Raw genomic sequence first — 15,343 nt, forward strand, 5'->3', positions numbered from 1 at the left:
GATTCTTAAAGCACAGGAGAATGCCCCTTCTAACACTCCTCATGGGAGGTTGTTTGTGCCTGGGACCTTTAAGAGAGATTTGTTTGTTGAGTGTCACGAATCTCGGTTGGCAGGTCATCCCGGAATCTCTGAGACCAAGAGACTGGTGGGTCGCAGTTTTTGGTGGCCTGGATGGCAGGAGGAAGTCATTAAGTGGGTGCGTCAATGTACTATATGTGCTAGATCTAAGTCCTCACATACTCCTGCTGCGGGGTTGCTTTGTCCTTTGGAGGTTCCCAGTGCTCCTTGGACACATTTGGCTATGGACTTTATAACTGACCTTCCCCCCTCTGAGGGTTTTACTGTCATCTGGGTGGTCGTGGACCGTTTTAGCAAGATGTGTCACTTGGTTCCTTTCGTCAAACTGCCCTGCGCTAAAACTCTCGCTAAGGCCTTTGTCAAGGAAATTGTCAGACTTCATGGCGCTCCTACTGACATTGTTTCTGATAGGGGTCCTCAGTTCGTGGCTCGTTTTTGGCGTGCCTTTTGTGATAGGTTGGGAGTTCATTTGTCGTTCTCGTCCGGATATCATCCTGAATCTAATGGCCAGACAGAAAGGAAAAACCAGGATGTTGAGCAGTTCTTGCGTTGTTTTGTGGCAGACAATCAAGAGGGGTGGTCTGAGTTTCTGCCACTTGCTGAATTTGCTCTGAACAATCATACATCTTCTTCTGCTGGTTGTTCGCCTTTTTTTTGTTGTTCTGGGAGACATCCGTCGTTTGGGTCGTTCTCCAAGTTGGGATCTGCCGTGCCTGAGGAGGAGAATTTTTCCGGTGATTTGGAGAGAGTTTGGACGGATGTGCGTGGTAATCTTCAGGAGGCCAACAGAAAATCTAAAGACTACTTTGATAGGAAACGACAGGAGGTTTTGTTCGCTGTTGGTGACATGGTTTGGTTGTCCTCTAGGAATCTGCGGTTGAGGATTCCTTCAAAGAAATTGGGTCCCAAGTTTGTAGGGCCCTTTAAGGTGCTTCAGGTTGTCAACCAATCTGCTGTTAGGTTGGAGGTTCCTACCTCCTGGAGAATTAATCCGGTATTTCATGTCTCTCTGTTGAAAAAAGCTGTTGTATCGGATTGTGACGCCTCTGCCTCTGTTCCTCCGGTGGTGGAGGACGGGGAATATGAAATTTCTCGCATCCTTAACTCTAGACGGTATAGAGGTAGTTTGCAGTATCTTGTGGCCTGGAAAGGTTTCGGTCCCGAGGATAACTCTTGGGTGAGGTCGGATGATGTTTCCGCGTCCAGACTTATCAGAGCGTTTCACAGGAGATTTCCTGATAAGCCTGGTCCTAGGGGATCCGAGGATCCTCTTAGAAGGGGGGGGGGGTACTGTTAGAACCTTGCTCTTAGTTTTTTTTCCTTTGCTGGTCACATGACCTTGTTGGCCTATTTAATCCTGCTCCGCCCTTCTGGCTTTGCTGGACTTCATTGTATATCTACTTTCTAGCTAGCCTGTGCTCTGTGTCTTGCTCTGTTAGTTTGCTTGGTCTATTGACCTCTATGTTCTATATATTTTGTTTGTTCGTCTGTCTGCTACTATTTCTGTTAGGAGGTGTCCCATATTCCTCCCAGTCCTTAGTACTTGTAGGGATTCCTTCCTCACATCTATAGGTCTCCGTACAGACTAGCTTAGGACTTTAGCAGGTCTGATCGCAGGATCAGGTTCCCTGTTACATCGTAAAGATTAAGCGGAGTTCTATCGTAGGGACAGATCTCCTCTCTTTCCTTAGCTCTGGTAGCAGAACATAACAATCTCATCATACTCTGGCTGCAATGCCTCCTCTTTAATTCTCTGCAGAGAGCGTTGCAAAAGACAGACAAGTGGGATGCTGAGGCTAATGATGGCGTCATCACCACTCACCATCTTGGTGGACTCCTCAAAGTTTGTCAGGATGGTACATATGTCAGACATCCAGGTCCACTCCTGAGGTCTTATGTGCGGAGTCTGACCTGAATATCGATGGCCTTGTTGCAGCTGGTACTCCACAACTGCTCTCTTCTGCTCACGAATCCTTTGCAACATGTGGAGGGTAGAGTTAAAACTTGTGGGGACATCACACACCAGTCGGTGTGCCGGAAGCAGCAAACGCTACTGCAACACAGCTAGAGCGGTGGAAGCAGTAGCCGACTTTTGAAAATGAGCTAACAGGCGGCGTACTTTGACGAACACATCTGGCAACTCAGGGTACGATTTAAGAAACCGCTGAACCACGAGGTTAAGCACATGAGCCAGGCATGGTACGTGTGTGATCTCGCCTCGCCACAGAGCCACCACCAGGTTACGGCCATTGTTACACATGACCCTGCCTGGACGTAGGTTCAGCGGTCTCAGCCACAGATGTGCCTGCTCTTTCACAGCTGTCCACAACTCTCAAGCAGTGTGAGGTTTATCACCTAAGCTTATGAGTTTCAGCACAGCCAGTTGCCGCTTGGCTGAGGCAGTACTGCAGTGCTTCCAGCTTGTAACTGATGTGGTGATATCTGAGATGGAGGCTGAACATGTGGAGGAGGAGGAGGAGGATGATGTGCAGGAGCTGTACACTGTGGGGGCAACTCTGACTGACATAGGGCCCGCAATCCTCGGAGTGGGGAGGATGTGTTCCGTCCCAAGGTCCGACTGGGTCCCGGCTTCCACTATGTTTACCCAGTGTGCCGTCAGGGAGATGTACCGTTCCTGGCCACAAGCACTTGTCCACGTGTCCGTTGTCAGGTGGACTCTCCCAGTAACTGCATTGTTGAGGGCATGGCAGATGTTTTGGGACATGTGCTTGTGTAGTGCGGGGATGGCACACCAGGCAAAATAGTGTCAGCTGGGGACCGAGTACCGAGGGATGGCCACTGCCATAAGGTTGTGGAAGGATTCAATCTTCACCAACCTAAAAGGCAGCATTTCCAACGCAAACAGTCTTGAAATGTGCGAATTTAGGACTGTGGCCTGTGGGGCGTTGGCTGCGAATTTGTGCTTTCGTTCAAAGGTCTGGGATATGGACAATTGAACGCTGCGGTGGGATGTGGACGTTGATGATGTTTCTTGAGAAACTGCCATAACAAGTGAAGACTGAGAGGAGGGGGCATCTTTGCATGCAGTATAGACAGGGGATTGCCTTACACGCACAACAGGGGGTTCTCTTTCCCGCACAACAGCGGAAGAAGCAGTGGTGACACCCGCTGACACTGGTCGTGGACCCTGGGGTTCGCCCCACAAAGTCGGGTGCTTTGCTGCCATGTGCCTGATCATGCTGGTGGTGGTCAGGCTGGTAGTTTTGTCACCCCTGTTGATGCTGGCATGGCAGGTGGTACAAATGGACTTTTTTGGGGTTATCAGCAGAGTCTTTTATAAAATTCCAGACTCTGGAAGACCTATCGGTTGTACTGGCAACGTCCCTCATGTTGGTGTTACGGGGAACGGTTGCCCGCCTTCTGTCTGCGGCCACCACACTGCTTCTTCCTACCTGTTGGGGTACTCTGCCTCCCTCCCCCTGTGTGCTGCTGGCCTCGCTCTGCGTGTCCTCCTGCCACATTGGGTCAGTTACTAGATCATCCACCACCTCCTCCTCTTACACTTCCGCACCACGGTCCTCCTCGTCACTTCGTGGCAATTGTGTCTCGTCATCGTCCAACTCTTATGACAAATTGCCAGCGTCTACTTCCTCTGGCTGTGGCTGTTGAAATATTTGGGCATCGCTACATGGGATCTCCTCTTCCACCACTTCAAGCAGAGCAGGCGAGGGGCTCAAATATGGAAATGGACCAGTGAACAGCTCTTCAGAGTGTACAAGTGTGGGATCAGTTGCTGTCTGACGACACTCGGCATGGTGGGAGGAAGGAGCATCAGGGTGAGGAGGAGTATAGGGTCGAGACTCACGGCTACTAACACTTGACCATGTGGAAGACAGACAGGAGGTGGTGGTGCCCAGGTGACTTGAAGTATTATCTGCTATCCAATTAATAACCTGCTCACACTGATCAGTTGGCAATAGTGGTGTTGTGTGCTTCCCTAGTAATTTGGTCAAGAACTGGAAGCGAGAAGATGTGGCTGTTGGTTGTGGCACATTTTCACCTTGGGCACATCCCCATCCTCTGCATGCACCATCACCAGAACGTCCAGATCCACGTCCCTTGCCACGCGCCTTGCCCATTGTAAATGAAGTAAAATAGCTTACACTTGCACTATCAATGGCAAAAGGGTAATAAAAAGGAGATTAGAACCGTGGAAGAGTAAAACCACAGTTCTATTTCTCTGGCCTACACCAGAATCTTTTAAACAGATATGTTTGTGTCTGAACAGTCAGCGAGACACTCAAACTGTTTTTTTTTATGGAAAAGAGGCAAAAAAGTGGATAATACAGAGATTTGAACCGTAGAACTGCAAAACCACAGTTCTAGTTATCTGGCCAAAACCAGACTATTTTAAACAGATATATTTGTGTCTGAACACTCACAGACACACTCAATTTTTTTTTTTTTTTGGGCGGGGGATACCAAAAGGTTAATAAGACGGGTATTTGTACAATCTGACTGAGTAAAAAAAAAAAAAGGAGGATTTAGATGAAAAAAAAGCCCCTGAGACCTGGGGCTAAGTCTAGCAATTGGAGAAGCAGCACACAGGACTGTAATGCAGTGTTTGTTGGTATAACCACTGCGTCTCCTATACAGCCTGCCTGCCTGCCTGATATCTGGGATGGATATTAGTCCTCAGAAAGACTGTTTGTTTGATTATGCAGGCTTTAGAGACCCTACACTACCTATTTCGCAGTATAGATTTCTCCCTAGCTCAGCAGCACTCTCCCTAATCTGTCTGACCCGGAGTGACTGTGTCCAAGATGGCGGCGCCCGGTTTTGAATACTCGAGGTGACGCTGTGCGGCCAGCCAATCACTGTAATGCCCACAACCAACATGGCTGCGGCATTACAGTGACTGGCTGGCAATCCCTGCATATTCATTGGCTTTTTAAAGAGTGCAAAACATGCAGGGCGGAGACACGAGCTCCCGCCCGAGTAACCCGAAAATGCTCGGTGCTCGCCGAACATCCCAAGTAGTGAGATGCTCGGGGAAGTACCGAGCAGTGTCGAGCATGCTCGCTGAACACTACCAGCAATCTATAAGATCCCTTCACTGGCTCTCATTTGCCCAGCGTATCCAGTTCAAACTACTAACACTGACCTACAAAGCCACCCATAACCTTTCTCCTCCATATATCTCTGAACTAATCTCTTCTGATATATTCCCTTAACTAATCTCCGGTCTAAGATGCTGGAGAAACTGGCACCTACTGTCACTGTATCTTCAGCTCCTTTGTGAGAAACTAATGTACTTGGCCAGCCACTCAGTCTACTAAATAAAGTTGCTGAGAAGGAAATTGTGGATGGCTTCACTACTGGTATTGGGGGCACTACTATTATCATGGCTTAGTGCCATAATTCACTGGAAAACTGGTTGGAGCCAAGTTGATTCCACAGAAAAGTACCAGCAGCAAGCTAAGGAGATGGTGGCCTTTATCATCATGAATCGTTTGCTCGTTGACTAGGAGACTGACTACTGGTGTTGTCTACCTTGTGAATATTGTGTTGAAGCTTGATTGACCCAGAGCCCTCAATCCTATGCATTGGGAAGACGTGTTCCGTCCAAGGGTCCCACTGGGTCTTCCATAATATTAACCCAGTGATGTGTCAGTGAAATGTACCATCCCTGGCCACATTCACTTGTCCACGTGTCTATGGTTAGGCAGTCCTTCCCACTAACTGCGCTGGTGAGGGTACGGGTAATGTTCTGGGACTCGTGCTTGCATAAGGCGGGGACTACACCTTGAGGTTGCGGAAAGTTTAAGCCTCCACTAAAAGGCAAAATTTCTAGTGCAAGCAGTCGAGAAATGTGGCAGTTTAGTATTGTGGCTTGTGGGTGGGTGGCTGGCTGCATATTTGCGCTTGCATTCCAAGGACTGCGGTAGGGACAACTGAACGCTGCACAGGGACAAGGATGTGGACAGTGATGGTTGCAAGTGTGCAATGATAGGTGCAGGGCAGGAGGCATCTTCGCATGTGCCATGCACAGGAAATTGTCGTGCATGCACAACAGGGGAAGAGGCAGTGGTGCCACCCGCAGACACTGTTTCTGGACCCTGGCTTCCGGCCCAGCTAGCCAGGTGCTTTTCTGTCATGTGCCTGAGCATGCTGATGGTGGTCAGGCTGGTAGTTTTGGTACTCTTAATGATGTTGGCCTGGCAGATGTTGCAAATGGCCTTTTTGGAGTTATCTAAACAGTCTTTAAAAAAGAACCAGACTCAGGAAGACCTAACAGTTGTACTGGCAACTTCTGTTGTGTTGGTGTTCCTGAGAACAGTTGCCCGCCTTGTGTCTGTGGCCACCGCACTGCTTGTTCCTGTTTGTTGTGGTGCCTTGCCTCCCTCCCCATGTGTGCTGCTGTCCTCGCTCTGCATGTCCCCTTGCTAAGTTGGGTCAGTGACTTCATTGTCCACCACTTTGTGTTCCACTTCCACACCCTGGTCCTACTCCTGACTTTCTCTCCATTGTGTCTCATCATTATCCTCCTACTACAACAGTAATTGCACCTTCCCACCATCACCTTCGGGTGACAATGGCTGCTGAAATATTTGGGCATTGCTACTTGCGATCTTCTGTTGCCCTGTTTGAAGCAGGCCAGGCGAGAGGCAAGAATTTATAAATGGAAACAAACAAAACAGCTCCTTGTAGTGTCCAAGTGTGGGATCACTTGTCTCAGGGCACTAGGAATGCTGGGAGGAAGGAGGATCAGGGTGAGGAATATGCCGACTCCAAGTAAAAAAAAATCTCATGGACCTGCACATTCTTCAACCACGAATCTAAGAAAACACGGCTACTGAGACCAGACCGTGTGGAAGACAGGTTGGTGGTGGTGGCAAACTGACTGGAAGCATTATTCGCTATCCAACCAACAACCTTTTCACACTGCTCTGGTTTCAATAGTGGTGTTCCACGGCCCTCTAGAAATTGGGAAGGTAGTTCGACATGATGTGGGTGTTTGTTACGCTCCCTCAACAGGCACAGTTTCATGTTGCCTACGGCCTCGGCCTCTGCGTGCACCATCACCATTATGTCCACTTCCCCATTCCTTGCCGTATGGGAGTAAATGAAGTTTAAAATTTGTCACGTTGCCAAAAATGTCTGTAGCAATATAGGATCACATCTGATGACCACAGTTTTAGGCAGTGACCTGGGAGTCAGAGATGCTTCCAGGGGTGTTCCCCATGCTGTTCCCATGTATTTTAAGCACTGTATGGATGTGTCTGATCATGTCTCACACACGACATGGCAAGATAAGGTAGTAAAATATTAAAATTACATTTACAGGTGAATGTATTTTTCACTGTTGAAAGCAAAAACGCTATGTGTGAACATAGCCCAAGGTGTGGAGAATCATTTTTGTTTTTGGTAATTTATTTTGCCTTATATACAACTCATTACCCTGGAAAGGATGTTCCTTAACATTTTCCCAGGAAAATTCATTTTGGTTTCTTTTTGTATGTTTTATTGTGAGTCCGTAAAAGTGGCATAATACTCTGACAACATTGTTCACAGCAGTGACCTGGAAGTCAGAGATGCTTCCAGGAGTCTTCCCCATGCTGTTTCCATGTCATTTGAGCACTGTTCCTATTGATTTGGGCAGTTTTTAGTCCCCCTGCAGACCTCCGGGGGGGGGGGGGCTGGAAAAATGCTTGAGTTTTCCATAGACTTACATTAGGGCCATTGCACGGGTCGAGCACTTGAGGAGTCCAATTTGCTCGAGTCGAGGAACGAGTACCCGAACATTTTAGTGCTTGCTCATCACTAATAGAGACCTAATGCTAAAAGAGGCTTTCAATAAGGTAACAGTTATAAACGGCATAACACAGGAGTCGAGGCTGACACCAGATTTCCCTATTTCATGTTGAGTGGGGATTTATTGTATCAGGTTAATAAGTTGAAGGCGGAGATAGTGGAGCAGTTATTGGTACCAGGACCATATAGACAAAACTCAACAATGGGTCATGCGGAGGTTCTATTGGCCCAGATGTCACTGTGAAATCCTAAAATATTGTAAATCATGTCCCACCTGCCAGTAAACCGCTACCACCTCTCCCTTCCAAAATCCTCTCGTGCCGCTATCCGTCAACATAGGGCAACAGAGAAACCAAGTTGAAACTCCATGTGGGCTGGACAGACCAGAAGGTTACACTAAAAGTGTCACCATAGCAGAGATACTGTCACCGGCCCAGAAACAACAGTGCTGAGAACTGCTTCAGGGCCTGTTTTCGGAGTTGCCAAGACGTACACAGCTTGGTGAACATGGAATCCTGACGGAACCACATGTACAGGTGAACTAAAAGCTGGTCAGAATCCCTGAAGCCCACCTAAAGGTGTTTTCAAAGGAAGGGGCTAAATTTGATGTGTATACAATACCCCGCGAAGATGAACTCATATCGAAGCTAGGGTTAGCTAGATACATCACGCCCCTGCACCTAACAAAAGGCTACTGGCAAATCCTCAGCTCCCAAAGTGCCAAAAAGAAGATGACCTCTGTGAAGAATATTTAAGACATAATCCTATGTTCATCATTGTGCTCTATTTGGCAGGGGATTATACAGATCACAGTGTAAAACTGAAACCAGACACTTCTGCAAGGGAGGGGGCCGAGAGGCAGGGAGGGACAAATACCTCACAGCTGTGGAGCTGCACAGGAACACCTGTGGACCCCAAGCCATGCGGTCCTTTGTGTCAGATAATTATAATTCAAAACCGAGTTATGGGAACACAATACATCCCAGTGATGCACCAAATAGATTTTTGGAAACACATGAATCGGATGAATGTCACCCTGGCTTTTAGCACAGTCCAGCGCGTAGGGAAAGGGAGATACCTGTGCTTGGTATCCACGCGTAGCAGGGGCCCGGCCGGATGCAATGACACCAGAACCAGCTCCCTAGGACCGTACATTAAGGAAGTATAGCCCATTTTAGTTTTTAGAGCTTTTACCTGAGAGAGGCCAGGGGTGGAGATTTAGGGGCAGCCAGGGTGGCAGGAGGGGGAGTGACTCAGAGAGGTTAAGAGCTCCAGCCGCCCTAGCTCCGTGTTTTCGTCCCTGTGAGGTCGCAAGGACACATCGTGTGGGAGAAGTCCTGCAACAAAGAAAGAGGGTCCCACGAGCCTTCCATGTGGCAGCCACTCCCCCACAAGCCAGGCCTTTCATCTGACTGGTAAATTACTATTATTAACTACTTTATATCTTTTGTACCACTGCTGTTATGTTGGCATCTCTGACCATTATGTATGTATAACACTTATGTATATGGTGTAATGTCTAGTGTGCCCTTACGGTGATTAAATATACAATTTAACCTTGGGCTGCTCTTTTATCTTGATCCATGAACCCACACGTCTGTTTTTCGGCTTAATCCTCATGCTACAGGGGTGGGTTTCTGGTCCGATATAATTACCGTTAACGGACCGGGGACTTATATCTAATAGAAACTGGTGGCAGCTCTCCCAGGCCGTCAAGGTTCAGCTTTACTGGAGCTAGTGAAGGGGCCTCTCAGCCTGTCAGGGGTGTGAGCGAGTGTGGTGCCACGTCAGTGACTGAGTGGATCCACCTGGAGCTGGAGCAACAGGGGATCAGGTAGACATTGGAACAGCATTTTATAAAATGTATGGGTTTGGACATAAATTCATCTGACAAGTATATCATTAATAAGCAGAGCAACATGAACCAGAGATGTAATACACTGGTAACTGAGTCTCTCACTGACAAATGGCAAGTGTCACAGATAATATTATAATGAATAATGTAATGTTTGCTCCTTTAAAAATGTGAGGATTCGTTTAAATTGATGCAAACATTTGTAATTGTTCTTACCTGGACATTTGCTCGAGATGGATAACAAAAATGAATATCTTTAAATTCCACATCTCCTTTTATAATATCTGGTCTGTATCCTTCTATGGAAAAGCTGTCAATACCAGATCTCTAAAAATTATATATAAATTAAAGAGTATTATTTTGTTTGCAAATGTGGTGCATATGATAAAAATTATATCAGAGAACAAGAAAAATTTAAAGATACAAAAATAGAGGTGGATACTATCAAATTGATGGCTATAGTGATTACAGATCACAAACCAGGAGCCTCTATATCAGTGGTTCTCAACTCCAGTCCTCAAGACCCACCAACAGATCATGTTTTCAGGATTTCCTTAGTATTGCACAGGTAATAATTCCATCACCTGTGCAATGCTAAGGAAATCCTGAAAACATGATCTGTTGGTGGGTCTTGAACACTGGAGTTGAGAACCACTGCTCTACATGATGATAATGGGCACAGTGGTGGCTAGCAAGAATGCAGTGTTTAGAAAAAGCTGGTGTTTCCCTAATAAAGTGATACCTTAGGTCCCGTTGAAGCGTAAGAAGGCGCGAAAGGGCCGTCGTCCGGAGGTTTCCTTCCATTCTCCCCCTGTACCATTTTCAATGGATCAATAAATTTATGGCTTTTTAACAAGAAGACCGGTGAGTGCTACCTTTTTTTTTTTTTCATTGCTGTTTCCCTAAAAAAGTGTTCATTTTACCCTGTAATCTGTAGCTTAAAGATTTTGCTTTTTACTATGTCACTAAGTCTCATCCCAATGTTATTGATTTTTTTCTCCTTTAACTTGGGGACCATCAACCCACAATTAAAATCACCATAGTGCTATGGTGGCAGAAAGGATAAGGATAGTGGTTTGAGTGTCGGGGTAGTTATAACAGAAGACAACACTGTCAGCATGGAGGCTTTCAATATAACTAAAACTAAGGCTTTATCTAAAATGATGGAAGAATCATTTTGCCAGGTTTGAGATTTGCAATTTAGATAATCAGTGGGAAAAGTTTTCAAAGATTTACTAATATTTATTTAGTACAAACCACTATCTGTTGTACAACATGAAGTTTTCTTTCAAGAATCCTGAAATAGTTTTAAGGTTGAGTTTAGACATTTTTGGAATTGTTGTGGTTGAATGGGCTAAGTTCATTAGTGAGAAAAGGTTTTCAACATGGTTTTGGCAATGTATTCCATGAATCAATGCTCTTTAACATTTGACTAATTAAACTCTATGTCCATACAATACTTTAATCATTTTATAATCAGTTTCAATTTTTGTATTGTTCTGATTTACCTCGTCAATGACATGAAATATACCATAGGCTGCACCTCTTGCAATAGAAAATGCTTCAAGATGAGAAAATGCTTGACCAAAGCAATAGCTGCTGATGAACACACTCATGAAGATCTGTCAGAGAACATATGTGTTACCAATAATAGAAAAAAAACTGCAATCAGCAAATATAAAAGTATGTGCATGTGTTATGGTCAGCACTATCCACGGTTTACATTCTTAAAATGTCATTAATAATAATACTGATTATACTGTGAACTAAGACAATTATTTTAACACAAGCCACGGGCAGCATGTATCAGGCACTGGCTGTATGATCTCACCCAGGTATGTTTGACCCTGAAATGCTGTGGCGTTTCAGAGAAAAGCATGCTTTTCAAGCCATCGGAGACCGCGCAGCGCTTGAGACTAGTCGGATAGGTGGGTCCCAGGTGGATTGACAGGACTGGCTATAAACGCACGTATTCTGAGAACAGACACTACACTTCTGGGTTTCTTTTGGTGCACAAGTAGGACTCCAATCCGTGAATAGTAAAAGAAAAACTTGGCACTCGTATTCTTCGTGCAAAACAAATGAATTTTTAATTGTTCAAAGACATTCCAGAAATAATAAGACATTTCGGTCAATCAGACCTTCATCAGTCATCTGGAGGGGATTGTACTGCCTGCTGCAGCGCTAACTATACTCGCACATAGGCAGAGACCTGTCAATCCTGGGCAATTATGATGTGGTATCGGCGTCTCTGCCCCCTGACAGGCAGAGACACCGTCCTACTCACCGCCACGCTCCCTGCCCGGCGTTCTCCGGCGCGCCTGCCTCTCTTGCTGCCGGCACGTGCAGCTCCCCGGGCACTGTGGATAGGGCACGCGCGCGCTCCCTCCCTCTTAAAGGGGCCGCGCGCGCCGTCCTAAGGAGTCCCCGGCCAATGGACGGAGGACCTCTCATTTAAAAGGCACCTCCTCCAAAATGGAGGTGGCCATGCAAGGTTGAAGCTTTGTGTGTTAATCTCTGCTTCAGCCCTCAGGTCCCTTTGCCTGCCTGACTACCAGCCCAGTCTGCCAGTCTACTTCTGACTATCCATCCAGCCCGACTGTCTGCTTATAGCTCCATCTGCCAGTCTGTCTATGGGCTTGGCCAGTCCGCTAATCCGGAGCCTTCACCTGCTACCTGTCTCCGCCAGCCAAGGACACTCTCCAGCCCAACGACCTGCCTATGGTCAACCCGCCAGTCTGTCTATGGGCTAGGGTAGCCTGCCTACTTGGAGAACCTGCCTGACAGCCTACCTAGAGACTCCTGCCTGTCACTTGCCGTGACCACCTGACAGCCTACCTAGAGGCTCCTGCCCGGCACTTGCCGTGCCTGCCTGACAGCCTACCTAGAGGCTCCTGCCTGTTACCTGCCGTGCCTACCTGTCAGCCTACCTGGGGGCCCCTGCCTGTTCCAGCCATATCTGCCAGTCCGTCTGTCCGGACCACCCATCAGCCTGCTTGCCGTGCTCATCTGCTGTACCGGTCAGTCCTAGCCATCTGACCCGTGGGAGTCACCTGCTCTCTTACAAGGTCATCCCCAGAGTAGCACCTGGTCCCTCTGCTCGGTCACTCCCTGGTCACGGAGTCAATTGAGCCACCGTATGACCTTGGTCGGTCTGAGTTGATACCTAGTTACGCCCGTCTGGGTCCCTCCTTGCACCGCAGCACAGAGGTTCCACCACCCGGATCCGTAACATATGTGAAATGCTCAACGCTTAGAATATTGTGGATCAATGGCTGTTCTTATTTTTTGTGGAGGGAGGGCAGAGCTACAGACTATAAAACACTCTCCTGTGGCACCAGGAGCATACACACTGACTAAGGAAAACTGTGTTTCTCCGAAACGCGTTGGTTTGCTTTTTGGTTTCTTCAGGACTTCATGGCGTCACACGCCTTCACCAGCCCCGCCAGCCATCATCTGCATGTTATCCAGGGACTCTACCAGCCTGAGCACCCCTGGCTCTACAGATGCAGCTTTCTTCTCCAGCCTGCTCCCGCGCCAGACACCAACGGCATACGGCAGACAGCAACCAAAGGTACTACGTGTAATCAGCACTTTAATTCCTTGAACCAGCAATATTTTGAGCCAGTGGTCATTTGAAGTGGAAAACCGGGATTCCTCAAGTATGTTTCATACAACCTACTGCATTTTGTACTATTAGTGTACATGCATACTTAATTGACATTTTTTTCTGGACTATTTTAACTGGACTACATCTTTTTCCCATGTATTTATAAACTGTTCTATAATATCATTTAAATATATTTGCACTACATTTTACCCTCATATGTTCTGATCTTCCTTCCTATGTGACTCTGCACTTTAACCCCTTAAGTTCAATGAGTAGCGCAGTGGAATTTAATCTTGGTTATTTGTTTAGAGCTTGTAATTGTTATTTTTCTACTCCTCTAGACTGATCTGTGACCACGTCAAAGTTGAGCTGAACATACAGGAGTTCATAAAAAAAAGAGGAGTTACAAATGGATTTAAGTTTAAGTGTACCTTCGCTTCAGATGTTTCAGAATAAACTGTTATTTATTTTAAAATTTCAACTGTCTCTGAGCTAGTAGGTGGAAGCTAATGGCTATGTCTCCCATATACAGCACAAGGATACATGAAACATTCATCCAAAGACATACTGATAGGGAATCTAGATTGTGAGCCCCGATGGGGACAGCGACGATAATGTATGTAAAGCGCTGCGGAATATGTTAGCGCTATATAAAAATAAAGATTATTATTATTATTATTATTCTTTCCTCTGTAACTGTAGCACAGTTTAAGCTGCAGAAGCATAAATAACATTACACAGCAGTACTGAGCAATGTAGCTGTGTATACAATTCTGAGGTGAGATAGAACACTTACCAGAATACAGCAGCACCCTTGGCTGTTGCTTCTCTCTGACTCTGCTCCTCCTCCTCCCTCACCTTTCCACAGACTTCAATAAGAATTGAAATCTGATCAGAAAGTTGGTAGTCAATTATGTCTTAAGCAAGATGAATTTTTGATGTTTTTTAAGTGTGTTGAATTTAGAATTGAAGGGGGGGACAAAGTGGTGCATACATAGAGAAAGAAGTATATTTCTATGGCTGTTTAAAAGCCAAACATTTCAAATTGTTTAATAAAACTTAGTGAAAAAAATATTTGTAGCCAACAATACATACATTTATGTTAAAAAACGTTAAGTGTTCAGATCTATTAATAAGTTTAGGGCAATGATATTTTTGGCCTTCAAGACTACACATTTTTTTCTTGGCAAAACAGAATCTAAAACTTTTTATTTTTTTGCATCAGTGTACTGTAGCTATATTTTTGTAACTGCTTTGAAGTTCTCTCCTTAGTATTTCGAGATTTGTATACAATGGCAGATTTTTCTTTTTTTTTTGTTTAAAGCTTAAAGGGAACCTTTCATGTGAAAAAATGCTATTAATCTGGGGGTTAATCTGCAGGTTAAAAGCATTCTGAACTTGCCCAGTGCCCGCACTCAGAGCCCCACTGACAGGAGGAAATTAACTTTATTCCTCCAAGCAGCGTTCAGTTTTCAGTCATAGGGGTGGCGCTGGCACAGGTTTGGTCATTGGTCTGTATTCAGAGAGCAGCGGCTGTAGCTGCACCCTCCGCACTGACTGACAGCAGCTCAGCATTAGTGCGCGGTTATAGCTGCTGCTCTCTAAACACAGCAGTTGACTGAACCCGCACCGTCGCAACCAATGTGACTGAACTCTGAAAATTGCCAAGAAGAATAAAGTTTATTTCCTCCCGACAGCAGTTTTAAGTGCCGGTGCCGTTCACGTTCAGAACGCTATTAACCTGCAGATTAACCCCATATCTGCAGGTTATGATCTTTTGTTTCTTGCCTTTGTGTCATCAGTTTCTAGCCTAAAATAAGATTTTTTTTATATTTAAATGTAATATATAATGCATGTTATTAGAATTGCATCAACAATTTAACCCTTTTATAGCTAGATTGGCGCATCTGGGGGAAGAAAAGACTAACCCTGAGCACCAAATCATGCCAACTCATGTTACATATAATAGATTTGAGAAACACAGAGTTGTTTTATAGGCATAAAACATTCAAATTTTATTACAA

The 15,343-nt window shown here is 45.9% G+C and overlaps 1 protein-coding gene across 15 annotated transcripts in view; it reads right to left on the reverse strand.

The window, feature by feature from the left end:
- LOC141265129 (ATP-binding cassette sub-family B member 5-like) overlaps positions 1 to 15,343 on the reverse strand; it is a 401,328-nt gene that overhangs the window by 204,216 nt on the left and 181,769 nt on the right. For 14 of the 15 annotated variants that reach the window (XM_073677823.1, XM_073677815.1, XM_073677819.1 and 11 more), the window contains 2 exons: positions 11,218 to 11,331; positions 9,926 to 10,036 (listed from right to left, as the gene is read on the reverse strand). In XM_073677823.1, the coding sequence (XP_073533924.1) occupies positions 9,926 to 10,036; positions 11,218 to 11,331 (225 nt within the window). Of the gene's footprint in view, positions 1 to 9,925; positions 10,037 to 10,451; positions 10,572 to 11,217; positions 11,332 to 15,343 lie in introns of those variants that run through there. The other variant, XM_073677830.1, reaches the window with a different exon arrangement.

This window comes from Phyllobates terribilis, unplaced genomic scaffold, assembly GCF_046119375.1.
Source record: "Phyllobates terribilis strain yellow unplaced genomic scaffold, ASM4611937v1 Scaffold_4__5_contigs__length_816908805, whole genome shotgun sequence".
Lineage (NCBI taxonomy): Eukaryota > Metazoa > Chordata > Amphibia > Anura > Dendrobatidae > Phyllobates > Phyllobates terribilis.